This window comes from Boleophthalmus pectinirostris, unplaced genomic scaffold (genome assembly GCF_026225935.1).
Source record: "Boleophthalmus pectinirostris isolate CB_2022bp ecotype Guang Dong unplaced genomic scaffold, ASM2622593v1 HiC_scaffold_20, whole genome shotgun sequence".
In the NCBI taxonomy this organism is placed as follows: Eukaryota; Metazoa; Chordata; class Actinopteri; order Gobiiformes; family Gobiidae; genus Boleophthalmus; species Boleophthalmus pectinirostris.
In genome coordinates this window covers 25,685,779-25,700,161 of record NW_026571153.1, presented here as the reverse complement: position 1 = coordinate 25,700,161, position 14,383 = coordinate 25,685,779, and the positions used below count along the sequence as shown (strand labels likewise).

General features: G+C 40.5%; 2 protein-coding genes across 3 annotated transcripts in view; both read left to right on the top strand.

The window, feature by feature from the left end:
- phka1a (phosphorylase kinase, alpha 1a (muscle)) overlaps positions 1-9,942 on the top strand; it is a 37,223-nt gene extending 27,281 nt beyond the window's left edge. The window contains exons 27-30 of one of the 2 annotated variants that reach the window (XM_055156271.1): positions 937-1,098; positions 2,955-3,008; positions 4,548-4,748; positions 5,269-9,942. In XM_055156271.1, the coding sequence (XP_055012246.1) occupies positions 937-1,098; positions 2,955-3,008; positions 4,548-4,748; positions 5,269-5,442 (591 nt within the window). In that variant the 3' untranslated portion in view covers positions 5,443-9,942. The remainder of the gene's footprint in view (positions 1-936; positions 1,099-2,954; positions 3,009-4,547; positions 4,749-5,268) is intronic. The other variant, XM_055156270.1, reaches the window with a different exon arrangement.
- A 540-nt stretch (positions 9,943-10,482) lies between these two features.
- On the top strand, positions 10,483-14,383 carry bmp15 (bone morphogenetic protein 15). The gene is made up of 2 exons (XM_020917811.2): positions 10,483-10,835; positions 11,708-14,383. Exons 1-2 carry the CDS (start codon positions 10,556-10,558, stop codon positions 12,649-12,651), a joined length of 1,224 nt encoding a protein of 407 aa, XP_020773470.2. The 5' UTR covers positions 10,483-10,555; the 3' UTR covers positions 12,652-14,383.

Here is a 14,383-nt window from a genome sequence, read left to right as displayed (position 1 = left end):
CTCCAGCTCTTGACTAACACCTATGGATTATTTTGTGTGTCTGTGTGTGTGCGTGTAAATTGTATTATTCTGAGTGATTGTGAATGATAGGGAAGTCCAGATAATAGATTTATCAATAATAGTGAGGATTCAAGTCACAATATAAGGACTAAAATATAATAATCGTGGCCATTTTAGAAGCAAAATTAAGTTATATTATATTCACTCTCTAGTAAAGTAAACTTAGATGTATAGCATCTGTTTATATCACAGTAAGTTCACTTTTGCATTAAAGAGGGGGTATTTTACTTCTCTGGGGCATTAACTGCTAACACATAACATATTTAACTCACCATGTTAACTTTATTGTTTTGAAAATGCTGTATTTGCCCAAAACAACATGTTAACATGTTTTATGAGATTCACTTTTGATGCTTAAAAGTCACCCCCCTTCAGAGTTACAATCAGCATGTTTAGCTAATGTAACAACTGCACATTGCATCAGGTTTGTGAAGTTGTTATGTACAGATTTGTATCATGTTTTTGTATATTTATGGAGAATTGTCGTGTGCGAGCATGAATGAAGTAGATTTCTGGGTGGAACCTTGTACAGAATCTTACATCTAACTGTAAGAAGGATTTGAAAAGGCCCTAGAGAGATCGCTTAATTACTCAAACATGCATAGATGACATCTAAAACCTCTTCAGGCATGTTTTTATGATGAGGGAATAACATTATAACATGGTAGAAAGCTCAAAGAAATCAATATTTCTTAATACCCCCTCTTTAAGAAAGTAACACTTGGCCACAAAGAGGAGTGGTGATGGGTTAGAATCAAAGAAAATGAAGGATTTCACTTTTGTTTTATGTGTTAAATCCTGATGTTTCTTCTCACCGTAATCCTAACACAAACATATATACGGTGACCTTCCTAATGATAGTTCTGTTGTGTGCAGAGGTACAGACTGCCCTCCATAGAGTCCCTGGACATCCCCGACTCTTTTCCCCCAGTGAAGGACACTCGTCACGGACAGTGGCTCAGGAGAAGGAGGCTGGACGGAGCTCTTAACAGAGTCCCAGTCGGATTCTATCAGAAAGTCTGGAAGATCCTGCAGAAGGTAAAATATTAGTAGAGATGACAGGTTTCATGTTTTTCTAATTATGAGTTGGCTTGGTGGGATAGTACCTGTGGTGAATTGAATATTTATCATAGTTTTACATCAGTTAAGTGAGAGTTGAGGAAAAACTTTGAGAAGAAAAGTACAAAAATACAGGAAATAATGAGTTCTAAAACAGAATCCCTCTACTTATGTCATTAACACAGAAAACTCCATTCAAAATGCAGAGACAATTGCACACAAGGAAAGCATTGAGACAAAATGCAGACATTAGCAAACAAGTTTTAAGATTGTCTGAAAACTTAAGGAAAAAACACAAAATGGATTTAAACAGCACATTTTCAGGAGCCTGTGATCAATATGAATGTTCATGGTCCTGTTTAGGAGTAAGATTTTCAACAAAAAAGTGAGAGTGACTGTAGCTTGAGAGTTTTATGTGAGTAAGACTTGTTTAACAGCACAAGTTATCTCACCTGTTGTAGTTCCAACTAAGTCCACTCTCTCTGGTCAGATTGTGTTAAAACAAACTCAAGTCTAATACATGCATCATGAATTTTGGACTTCTGGTCATTGCGCAATGCATACTGGGAAGGATGTTCTGAAAAAGTGAGCATCAAACCACCACGTTTGTTTTCCCAGTGGGATGCGTCTATTGACAAAGCCAGTCTTTTCTAGTCTTTTGAACCATATCAGTTTTGTTTCTGGCTCTGATATCGTCATATTTTAGTCTTGGGATTTGGATATCGTGACTGTGTGGTTGTTGGATGTCCTAACAACAGAAAACGGCTTGAGAAACGGACTTCGGAAGTTTGCGAACTCCATAGCTGCAAAAGGGAATCAGATCTGTGGGAATCAATGTGAAACCTCTGTTCAAACTGTTTCCCTTCCCAACAGAATTGAAAAAATAGTGAAAGGCGAAGGCAATGGGCAGTATTGATACACATGAAAGACAAAAAAGGAAACCTTTGACTGCCGAAGAAGCCATCCCCTGTTTGCAGCGAACATTTTGTATGAGGTGCCATCAAAGTGGGATCCCGTTTGTTAAGCGAGAGGTGCAGAAGACAAACAGACTGAGCTGCACTTTCTTGTTCTTGTGGTTTTACAGCAACATCACGTCTTGGTCGCTTTGCAGTGGAAGGTGTTTCTTGGCGAACAGTTGGTGCCTTTCGCTTTGGCATTGACTATTTAAATTTGTAACCAAGGTTGAGCGAGGGATCAGGGTTTTGCTTTGTTGGCGCTCCACATACAAAATGTTCGGTGCAAACTCGGGATGAATTCTTAGGCAGTCAAAGGTTTCCTTTTTCGTCTTTCCTGTGTATGAGTACAGCCCATCACATTCTCCTTTCACTACTTTTCTATTCCGTTGCGAAGGGAAACCATTTGAACGGAGGTTTGCAGTCACACAGATCTGATTCCCTTTTGCATTTATGAAGTTCGCAAACAAATTTCTCGAGCCGTTTTCTGCCGTTAGGACATCCAACAACCACACAATTACGATGTCCGAATCCCAAAACTAAAATATGACAATATCAGAACCAGAAACAAAAGTCATATGGTTCAAAAGACTTGAAAAGACTGACTTTGTCAATAGACGGATCCCACTGGGAAAACAAACATGGTAGTTTGATGCTCACTTTTTCAGAAAATCCTTCCCAGTATGCATTGCGCAATGACCGGAAGTCCGAAATTCGTGATGCGTGTATTTGAGTTTCAGAACTTCAGACAGAGTAGTTCTTCAGTTCTTCAGTATGTATCAATACTGTAGTTTTAGTTCTAGTGTAAAATGTTTAAGTCCATGCTAAAGGTAGACTCCTTAATAAATGACCATCATAATGAGTGTCTCGGTTTCGTTTCAGTGCCACGGTCTGTCCATTGAAGGCTTCGTGCTTCCCTCCTCCACCACCAGAGAGGTCAGAGACAGCAGGGCCTGTACAACTCTATGGGAGATTCACTGTTTTTAAAGAGATCTCCAAAGTTATGATCCACAAATGTTGAACCTTTGCATTATTTGTTTGGGATTGGCTCCACAAACTTGACATATTAATCTTATGTCTTAAAGTCCTTTCAACTGACAACACTCACGTCTTTGGGGTTGAATTATGGCACCACTTTCTAAAACTATTGTGAAAAAATAATTACACTTTTGTTTATTTTTACTGACAGAGAAGATGCTGTGCCAGTTTTTGTTTCATGTGGACAGGCTCAGTAATTACAGCGATATGAACCGTAAACCAGGTCAACAAATCTGCTGTCTGACATTTACATATATACAAATTCCACCATCAAATTCTCACCCGTTTACAGGCGCATTGTGAAACTTTTCTGGTGTCACCTGCTTGTTTCTGTGGATATGCCATTGCTCTGTCTGGAATATTCCACAGTATGACTTTAAACAGCTCTACTTGGTGTTATAGCTCAAAAATACTTAGAAAAACAGACAGTCTGACTAGGGATGGGCATTCGATGAAATTTTCTTAATCGATCGTCGGAAGAATTAACGATCGATTATCGATTAAATCATTAACGTTTTTATATTAAAATGATCATCATTATTATTACTATCTGCACTACTAATCTGCATAAATAAATTCAACTTTACGACATATAAACCGTAACGACTCAAGAGCCACATCAATCCGTTTGACATTATAATGTGTTTAATTCAGTTTTGCGCAACTTAAAACCACATCGCTAATTTGCATAAACTCAGCAAAGATAAAACTACAGCTCTTGTGTCGCTGATGCGGTCAATTTCTGTCGGATTAAAAGACATGAGTCAGTGGAATACAGGTTAGTGTGACCATATTTGCGTTTGTCAAAACCAGGACACTGTACGGGGGGAGGGAGGTTGGGACTCTCACCTGGTAAAGCTTTTTCCCACTGGACACCGAAACATATGTGCTGCTTTGTACACTGTGCACAAGGACTCCCACTTGTCCCGAACGCAACAGAAAGCGTGGGATTTCTTGTACAAATCATCGTTAAATACACATTTGTGCTTCGGCACGCTGCAGGCTGACCTACTGTTTGTGTCTCGCTCCTTCTGAGTGCAGAGAGCTACAGGTACGGACCCCTGTTTGGTCACACTACGCACAGCAACCTGCATTCGGTTTGTCGATTAAAATTAACGTAATCGATGAAATTCTTAATGATCAATTATCGATTAATCGATTAATCATGCCCATCCCTAATTCTGACTGTGATTGGGGTTTCCTCTCCCCAGATCTGACCTGTACGTTGGTCTGGTTTGGTTTCCATGCATATAGAAAGGTTTAATGCCATACTGTGAAACATTCCAGACAAAGCAATAACATCTTCATGGAGAAAAACATTTGACGGACCCTCCACCAGAAAAGTTACACAATGCATCTTTAATCTATGGACTTTTTTTAACCTCATGATCCTGTTGATTCCATTTAACCCTGTGTTGCGTTGTGCGCCCCCTACAGATGACCCCAGGAGAGATAAAGTTCTCAGTTCACGTGGAGACGGTTCTGAACAGGGTTCCTCAGCCCGAGTACAGACAGCTGCTGGTGGAGGCCATCTTGGTGCTGACCATGTTGGCTGACGTAGAAATCGACTCCATCGGCTCCATCATCCACGTGGAGAAGATCGTGCACGCGGCCAATGATATGTTTTATAAGGACCAGGTAGGACTGTGTGTCAGAGAGTCCTTTTAGGTTTAAACACACTGGATTTCAGCATTGAAACTGGCAACCCAAATGAGAGACTCATTCTGCTTTCTGATTGGATAATCGCCTTGAACGAAAACACCAAATTATAACATCACTAACTTGGCATCATGTCCAGTGTTTTTGTAATTAATAATAAATCAGTGTTACAATAGTTACTTTGCAGCTGATCAACAAAAGTGGCTCAACATTCCCGATAATGCCAACTAGAGCCACTGCTCTGTCTGCTCTCCATCCATCCATCCATTTTCTTCCACTTATCCAGGGCCAGGTTGTGGGGGCAGCAGTCTAGATAGCTGTCTGCTCTCTTAGACTTTAATCTGAGCTTCATTTTAACACAATAAGAGTTGACTTGCTTGGTGATCTTAGTTAAGTCCCTCGCACATAGCATTACAGTCACAAGTTATCTAGCATTAGACAACAGTTTTTCAGTTAGTCTCCCTCACCTAAATATGATTCTTGTGTTTGTGTCGTGCAGAAGGACCTTGGAGCAGAGGAGTCTGTTCTGGAGAGAGACCCGTCCACAGGCGTGTGCAGACTTCTCTATGACAGCGCCCCCAGTGGCCGCTTTGGGAGCATGACGTACCTGACTAAAGCTGTGGCTGCTTATGTGCAGGACTTTCTACCCAGCGGCGCCTGTGCTGTGCAGTAACTCAACAAAGAGTTTTAGGATTTTACAGCAGATTCACTGGAAATAACAATATACAATACACTTAAAGGGCCCATATTAAGCTATTTTCTGATACATACCTGGAGTTGTGTTTTCTTTCATTCACACGTTTAACACACAAACCCTGTATATTTAGACTGAGTTTTTCTCTCAAACACCTAGTGATGTCAAGTGGTAACACAGGAAGAGCTCCACTGTGTTTTTAAACGAAGTACACCTTCCCTAGAATCATTTGGATGATTTCCGCCCTAGAATTGTCAATCCTTACTGAAGTAAAGGTAAAATGTAGCTGTCAGCTTGAAAACTACCACTTCATGACATCACAAGGTAGAACAGAGCATTTGGAGCTTTGGAGATGTAAACAGACTAATAATGCAAGATGACTCAAACATGTGTGAAAGAAACAAAACACAACTCCAGGTATGTTTTTGAGGAGGCAACAATATTATAACACAACTTAAAGCTCACAAGAGTCAATTCTCCGTAAAATAGGACCTTTAAAGTGTCACATTTTTTTTCTGTAATAATAACAATAACTGAAATTGGGACGGCGCAGTAAATCAAAATGGCAATTTGAGTTGACACAATAATTAATTAAAGTCTGCACTTGTTTAGATAAATGATAGACTACGCAAAGAACAAAATATTCTATCTTTTTGTAGAAACATTTTGATGTACCTGTAGTTTAGACTGCTACAAATATGTTCTGAAATGTCCCTGTGTGTCAGAGGCCCTCCTTGTGTCTCCATGGAGTCTTATTCTGTGTAAAAACTATTAACCCTGTAGTTTAGATCTCTACAAACATGTTCTGAAATGTCCCTGTCAATAACATGCCTTCCCAGTGTATCAGATGCACTCCCTTTGTATCAGTCGCCCTCCCTCATGTATCAGATGCCCTTGTGTGTGTCAGATGCCCTCCCCTGTGTCTCCATGGAGTCTTATTCTGTGTAAAAGCTGCTAACCCTGTAGTTTAGACATCTGCAAGTTCTGAAATACATGGGGTTCTAGGATTAGTTTCAAGATCAGATTTCAGTCTTCTCTCAGATATTAATTCTCTTGGAGTTGTTTACAATGCACATTCTGAACAAAATCCTACTTTTTAATAATTTATCACAAATACTTTTCACAAATAATACTTTTAAATTGTGCAGTCCTTTCTGAAATTCTGATACTTGATCTATTCTTTCTTTGTTATTGTGGAGTAGTTCTTCTCACTATCACGAGTTTTCACTGGTCATAACAAATAAAACATCAGGGAGTACGTACTATGGAACTTATTCACACGAAATAATCCTGTATTGATTGCATTAATTGTATTACTATGCATGTATATTTTTAAGCTAAGGTTCAGAATGGAAAACAATTCTAAGTGCAATTATAGTTTTTGTGCAGTCAAACATTTTAAAAGATTTGTTCAGAAATCTTGCACTGTGTAACATTTCTGGTGGAGGGTCTGTCACACGCTTGTCTCCATGGAGATGTCTGCCTGCTTGATTTGTCTGGAATGTTCCGCAGTATGATCTGAACTAGCACTAATTTAATCACAGATGTTTTAGTGCTCAAAAATACCTAGGAAAAGTGCCGTCGCCACAGAGATAAACGTGTTTAATGCCATACTGTGGAGCATTCCAGGCACAGCAAAAATCCATCCATGGACACAAGCAGGTTGCTACTAGAAAAGTTACACAGCAAAGTTTTAAAATCTTTCAAAATCTCATTTCTCAAAAGGCTCATAGAGACCCAAACTGTGAACTAAAAACCTTATGCAATAACAATGTTTACTTTACGAATGTATAAAAAAAACGATTTACATGAATTTAAGCATGTTTTGCATTTGAGTAAGCAACAGAAAAGTTTAAAGCTATATGACGCTATTTTCTAATCTATGTTCTAATGTTGTTTCCTCATCACAAACAGACCTGGAGTTATGTTTTCTTTCATTCACACATTTTTATTCACATGTTTAATACACAAAAGCTGCATATTAAGGCTGAGTTCTTCTCTTAAACAGAATACACTCTCTTCTACTTTGTGATGTCACGTGGTAATACAGGAAGTGCTCCACTGTGTTTTTTGAACTCTATACACCTTCACTAGAATCATTTGGATCATTTCAGCCCTGGAATTGCCAATCTCTACTGAACTAAAGGTAAAAGAAGTTAACTTGAAAATGACCGCTTCATGACATCACAAGTTGGAACAGAGCATTTTGATCTTTGGAGATGTAAACAGACTAATAATAAAGCATTACTCAAACATGTGTGAATGAAACAAAACACAACTCAGGTATGTTTTTGATGAAGCAACAACATTCTAACATGTCTTAAAGCTCATAAGAGTGCATTTTGCATATTATAGGACCTTTAAATTTTATTGCAGTTTTTACAGCACAAAGCTCCAGGAAAGATCACGTGACAATCTGGATTTCAGAAATAACTTTTACATTTTCATTTTTTACAATTTTGACAATAATATAATGTGTATAATGTTATATTATTAACATATTTTTAGGTAAACTTGACGTTAACTTGTTCACTTTACATCCAAATGCTGTTAGTTCAGTCGCTCATATTTAATAATAAAAACAGAAATGAAGTTAATATTTATTGTGTAGATGGGTGCTTAACCTTTTTATTTATCACCCTTATAATAATGATTTAATAACACTTAAAGGTGTACTGCGTAACGTTTCTGCTTGTGGTTACATTTCCAACTTGTCTCCATGGAAATAGTATACCTTTGCCTTGAATGTTCCACAGTACGGCATTAAACTTAGCCATCTCGCATTTGTTCAATTACAAAAATATTTCATTTTTACTCTGAAGGGTGGCGTATCTCCGCAGATCTGACCTGGAATTTGAGCTGCTTGTCTCCATCGAGATAAATATGCTTAAAGCCATACTGTAGAACACTTCAGGTGGCGTACCCTTCAGCAGGTGACGCAGTGCATCTTTAAAGCTTCACTATGTTACTTTTTGGTTGGGAGTCTGGCTTGTTTCTATGGATATGTCATTGCTTTGCCTGGAATGTTCCACAGTATGACTTTAAACAGCTCTACTTTATATATTTATTCAATTACAGATGGTTTTATAGAGCAAAAATACCTAGGAAAACAGGCATTCTGACTGTGACCGGGGTCGCCTCTCCGCAGATTTGACCTGTAATTTGTTCTGGTTTGGTCTACATGAAGATAGACATTCGGTGCCTTAATTTAAAAGTTTGCACTGGACAAATACAATGCAGTGCTAATAGTTTGAGAGATTTGATTTAAATACTTATACTGGTGATTTCAGACAGAATTATTTGTGGCCTTGTGAACTGAAATGTGAGTTGAAGTTTTGCTAAAGTATAACAAAAACTGTAGAAATATTGGTCAAAAAATGCATGAATGGAATGAATTTTCGTAATGTTGCAAACCAGGGAATTCAGTGGAATTTTTGCATGTTTTGTTTTGTTTAATTTAAGACTCGAAATGTACGTGCGTATGGCAGTTGTTCATGTTTTGTCTAATTGTGACTTGGTTTGGTGGGATAGTTCCTGTCAATATTTATCATAATTTTACAGTTTGTGGAAGAAAAGTTGAAAATGAAAGTTGAAAATTACAGGAAGTAGCGCTGTATTCTAAAAAAAAACATACGTGTTACCAGTACACAATTCAATCTAAAATGCAGGAATCCAGATGCAGAAAAAAAAGCAGGAATGTGTTTCTAGCAGTTTAAACATTAATCTAACAATGAAAATGTATTGGTTTTTTTGGTTTTTTTTAGGTCAAATTATTGTGTAAATTAGGCAGGTTTTGGCCCTTTGGAGGTGACAGCATGTTGTAATGATTTCCCACCAGAAACGAACAATTTGAAAACTAAGAAAAGACAGGGATAAAAAAAAAAAAGTAAAATTGCCAGCTGAATCTTAAATATAATGATCTTAAGTGTGTTCTAGTCAAATAAGTAGTCCAACCTCCAATGTTATGTTATACGGCCTTTGTTTTGTTTGTCTTGAAAGCAAAGCATTGTGGGGTTTTGAGTCTTCTAATCTACTGTGTAACTACATTGTTCCTCTGAATGTGTATTAGCCATAGAGATTTGAAACACAATGGCACTTAAGTTATGAATCTGGTAAAAAGGGAATGCCACAGTGACTGATGTTTTTTTTAAAGCAATATCATACTTTGTGTAACATTTCTGTCGCCTGATTGTCTCCGTGGAAACAGATACTTTGGAGACCGGCAGGTGGACGCACTTACAGTTGTCAGGTTGAGGTTTCTTTGGTTCATTGCACTCCACAGCAGTTTAATACTTTAACATAAGTGAACTTTGGGCTGATCACACTGTTGGCCGAGGTTTGTGAGTGTAGTTGTTCTAATTATAAATAAATAAATAAAAGTTTAAAGTCATAAAAACTTTAGGTGTCCCCTTTTCATTTCGTGTGGAATAGTGGGGTGTAAGAGTGTGAATGGGCAGGCCTCTGATGATATAGTTCTGATGGGCCGTTTAACTGAGTAACTTAAATAAGAGTAGTTTTCAAACCACATACTTTTACTCCTACTTCAGTCATGGCCTTTCTTCGACAGACTAGACTAAACTATTAATGAAACTGCTCAAGATGAACTGCATTACATATATTTTACGAAGCTGTATCTCCAGGTATGAAGTAAACGTGTTCAAATCAAAGCTCTTACTCAGAACTCTTACTGATAATGAGGTTCTGGAGGTTCTGGAGGTTCTGGAGGTTCTGAGCTTTCACATGAGCATGGTCTGTCCATATACTGAGAATGAGACAAACGTGTACGTGTCTTTCTGCAGGTTATGACACCGGGGATACAAGAGCGCAGAATACACACCAGTACTACATATCACTGCAGAATTTACCCTGCATAATTGTTTTCTCCTTTACCTTATACGTACACACACCTTTAAGCAGGTCACGTGCTCACAGTAGGCGTGTCCCTTGCTCCTGCTCCTCAGAGGAGTTAATTGGGGGTCACGGGAGCGCGCAGCGTGCATAGATGCGTGTGCGTGTGAAACGTGTGAATGGCGCTGCTCTCTGCGGAGGATGGTGTCCCGTAGCCGCGTCCGTGAAGCTCTCTGACCCGAACATGCGGTCGTGCGGCTTCATCCTCCTCTGTCTCCTCACGTGCACCGTGTCCATGCGGGAACCCAACCGGAGCAGCCGGAGTCCAAAACAGGAGCGCGCGCACCACCGGCCTCTCACGCGCGAGCAAAAGGCCGATCAGAACCTGCAGTTTATGCTGAGTCTGTACCAGAGCGCCGCGGGGCCTGACGGGAGGCCCAGACAGCACCGCAAGTTCGGCTCCAACACCGTGAGACTCCTCCGGCCCACAGCGTCCTCAGTGCGGTACCTGCCCGCCACAAGAGGTCAGTCCTGATAGACGCAGGTGCACGGGAACGTGCGGGAGTGAGGTTCATAAGAAGCTCTCAAACTCAAACATGTGCAAACAGTCCGGTGCACAGTTGAAAAGTGCGCACATATGTGTGCTGCATTCAGTGAACGCGGGCTCGTGTCATGTTTTGGTCCATACGGTGTTCATCTGCGGTGGATGTGTTTTTAGCTGTAACACTGTAACACAGAGTTGGTGCCAAGTGTTTTTTACATTTATAATTTAATATGTAAATGACACATGTAATTACTAGAAAAGCTTGTACTAACCAGCCCCTGTTCATCACAAAGGTTCCCCTCTGTCCCGTGTGTCTTCCTCAGGTTATGGTCATGTTCAGGTTCATGTCACTCAGAGACAGAGCCCTATTACTGCAGTGACATCACTCTGGGGATGTTCACATGCATCTCTATTGGCAAAATGCTTAGTAGTTTCCATGGGAACATCATGCACATGGTGGTAAATGTGGACAAAAACATTTTAAGATACTCTGAAGACTCAAGTAAAGATACAAAGATTCAACAAAAAAGGTGCTAAAGTGAAAAACAGTGTGAGCGAGCTGGTGACTGTAATTTTATGTGTGAGAGACTTGTTTAAGAGCACAAAAGAGCTCTCCTGTTGTATTTCCAACCAAGCCAAGTCTTTATGGTCACACTGTGTTAAAATAAAGCTCAGATTAAAGTCTTACATGAGTAACAGAGTTTCAGACAGAGCAGTGCCTCCAGGTAGCTTCACAACCACAATTTGATGACATCAGGTGCAAAGTATAACTCTGGTCTATATACAGTGTTGTATCTGCTGTAACTCTGTGTAACCTCCATCTTAACCCTCTCCGTCTGTGCTGTGTCTCAGATCACCACTACTCCTTCACAGTGGAGTATCACCTGGACACTCTCCCCTCAGAGCAGCTGCTCAGAGCCTCCTTCGTCCACCTCCGGTCCTCCTCCTCTGGCCGGGACTCCACCCCCAAAGCCCCCCGCTGCAGGGCACAGCTCTCCTCTCTGGGCCACAGCAGCCTGGTGGTCCTAGAGCCTGACGAACGCTGGACAGAGACGGACATCACTGCCCACGTGCTCCAGGAGCCCACCTCCCACCTGACGCTCACTGCCCAGTACTGGTGCTCCGATCCTGGGCATGGCGAGGCCGAGGTGCCCTGGTGGAACTGGTTCTCCTTCGGTAGGCGCAGTGCAGAGAACGCCCACGTGGAGGCGCCGTCTCTGCTGCTGTACCTGGAGGAGCGGCGGCAGGTGAAGGAGTGGGTGGGCGAGCTGATCGGAGGAGAGGAGGGAGAGGGAGGAGAGGACTTTATAAACCAGATCAGACATGGGCTCCCAGCCGTTCGCCAGAGGAGGTCTGAAGACAGCGCACTGACTTTAGAGGTTCTGACCAAACGCTCGTCCTCCTCTTCCTCGCCTCTCCCCACCTCCTCTCCCTCACTCCTCTCCGATTCTCCGAACTACAAACGGAAAACAGGAACCCCCAAAAACCGCTGTAAGCTCCACTCGTTCAGACTTTCCTTCGACCAGCTGGGGTGGGGCCACTACTTCATAGCTCCGCCCATGTACAACCCTCGATTCTGCCGTGGAGACTGCCCCCGTGTTTTGCCCTACGGCTACAACTCCCCCAACCACGCCGTGATCCAGAACACCATCCACGGGTTAGGCTTGGGGGAGGTCCCTCTGCTCTCCTGTGTCCCGCTCAAATACCTCCCCCTCAGCGTCCTGGTGGTGCACAAGAAGAAGGTGGAGTACAGGGAGCTGGAGGACATGGTGGCGGACTCGTGCACGTGCAGATAGAGAAGCAAAGAAAGGACACATGAGGTTTGGACAAGGTAAAAATCTCATTAAAGATGCTTCATGTAACTTTTCTGGAACCATGGCGGGGGCTGTTAATGTTAATATATTTGCCTGGAATGCTCTACAGTGTTCAATTAAACTTGGATAGAGTTGGATTTATTTAAAGGTGCACTGTGTAACTTTTCTAGTGGACAGTCCGCCAGTTGCTTGTCTTCATGGAAATGTTTTTGATTTGCCTAGAAAGGTTTAACCTATACTGTGGACCAATCAGTCATGAGGGAGACAAGCAGGTTACAGCACTACGCTACATTACAGTTCAGATCTGTGGAGAGTCGCCCCTATTCACAGAAGAAACTGTTGTATTTTTGAGCAAGAGAAACACCTGTAATGAATAAATGCTAGATGGGTATGTTTAAAGTCATACCATGGAACATTCCAGGCAAAGCGATAACGTCTCCAAGGAGATAAGCAGATCTCAAACCCTCCACCGCAAAAGTTGCACTGTGCACCTTTTAAATTCTGAGGTGTTTTAGTGCTCAAAAATATCATGAAAAACTTAGATTCCTCCACTCCACAGATCTGAACTGTCAGTTGGCCTGGCAGCATCATCTACCTGTCTACCTGAGTATAATGCCATACTGCGGGACATTCTAGACAAAGCAATAACATCTACGCGGACATAAGTACGTGGCATGCTCCCCACCAATGAAGTTAGAGTAGCTTTAAAAATTGACTAAATATTACAGGATTTTCAAGTTTCCCAGACACATCATGCTTATTTGTGACAATTTAGCGATTTTGGTGCGAGCTGTGAGATTTTTGCTCCAGTTGGATCTAGAACTGTAGCTTAAAATTTGCACAAAATGTCCGCCAAAAGCCATGCATTTGTCTCTGTTAATGAAGTGATTTGGTGCAATTTCAAAAAAAAAGTAAAAGTTGGATCTAGAAGACTGAAATTTACACAAAAATGTCCACCCAAAAAATGCGTTAGTCTCAGGTTAAGCATCCATTTTGGTGCAGTTTCTGAGGTGTGAGATCTTTGCTGGAGTCATATCTAAAAGACTGTAGCTCACAATCTGCACCAAAATGTCAACCAAAAAACGATGTAAAAGTTGTGAGATTTTCAAAGACTGAAATCGTCAAAAATAAAGTTCACCAAAATCAGTGCGTTTTTGGTGAACAAGGGGTCAGGCAATGAAGCAATTTGATGCAGTTTCAAACGTTGTGAGCTTCAAAATTTGCACAAAAATGAAAAATGTATTGCTAATTGTGTTGCTTTAAGTGGGAAGTTGATTTGGTACAAAAACAATGAATTAATAATAAATGCCTAGGACTGACTCAAATGTCTAGGAAAATGAAATGCACTTTGAAACCTAATGCCTTTCTAGTTATTTATTGAAAAACATTTGTATAAAATAATTGTTCACACCAGCTACAGGCACTAAATCATTTCACATATTTATAATGTATAATGTTTGTCACTTTTTTGTTCAGTAAATTTTAAATGGAAAATACCACATAACTCTTCAGGAGATGGGAGGCATTTTTATATGAGGTGTTGCGGAGTGTTGCTGCTTATTTGTAAACTGTGGATTATGATATTTATATAAAAATGGGGAAAAAAATGGAAATGTAGAAAAAAAAATGAGATGAATTGTGAACCAGATTGCTCAGTGAAAGTGATGCAATTTTATACAAAAAAATAATAATAAAAGTAATGCATTTTCTCAAA

Excerpts from the sequence above, each read along its gene's own strand:
- bmp15 (XM_020917811.2), top strand. The coding sequence starts at position 10,556 with ATGCGGTCGTGCGGCTTCATCCTCCTCTGTCTCCTCACGTGCACCGTG. Across the intron at positions 10,836-11,707 it reads GTACCTGCCCGCCACAAGAG|ATCACCACTACTCCTTCACA; the intron begins GTCAGTCCTGAT and ends GCTGTGTCTCAG.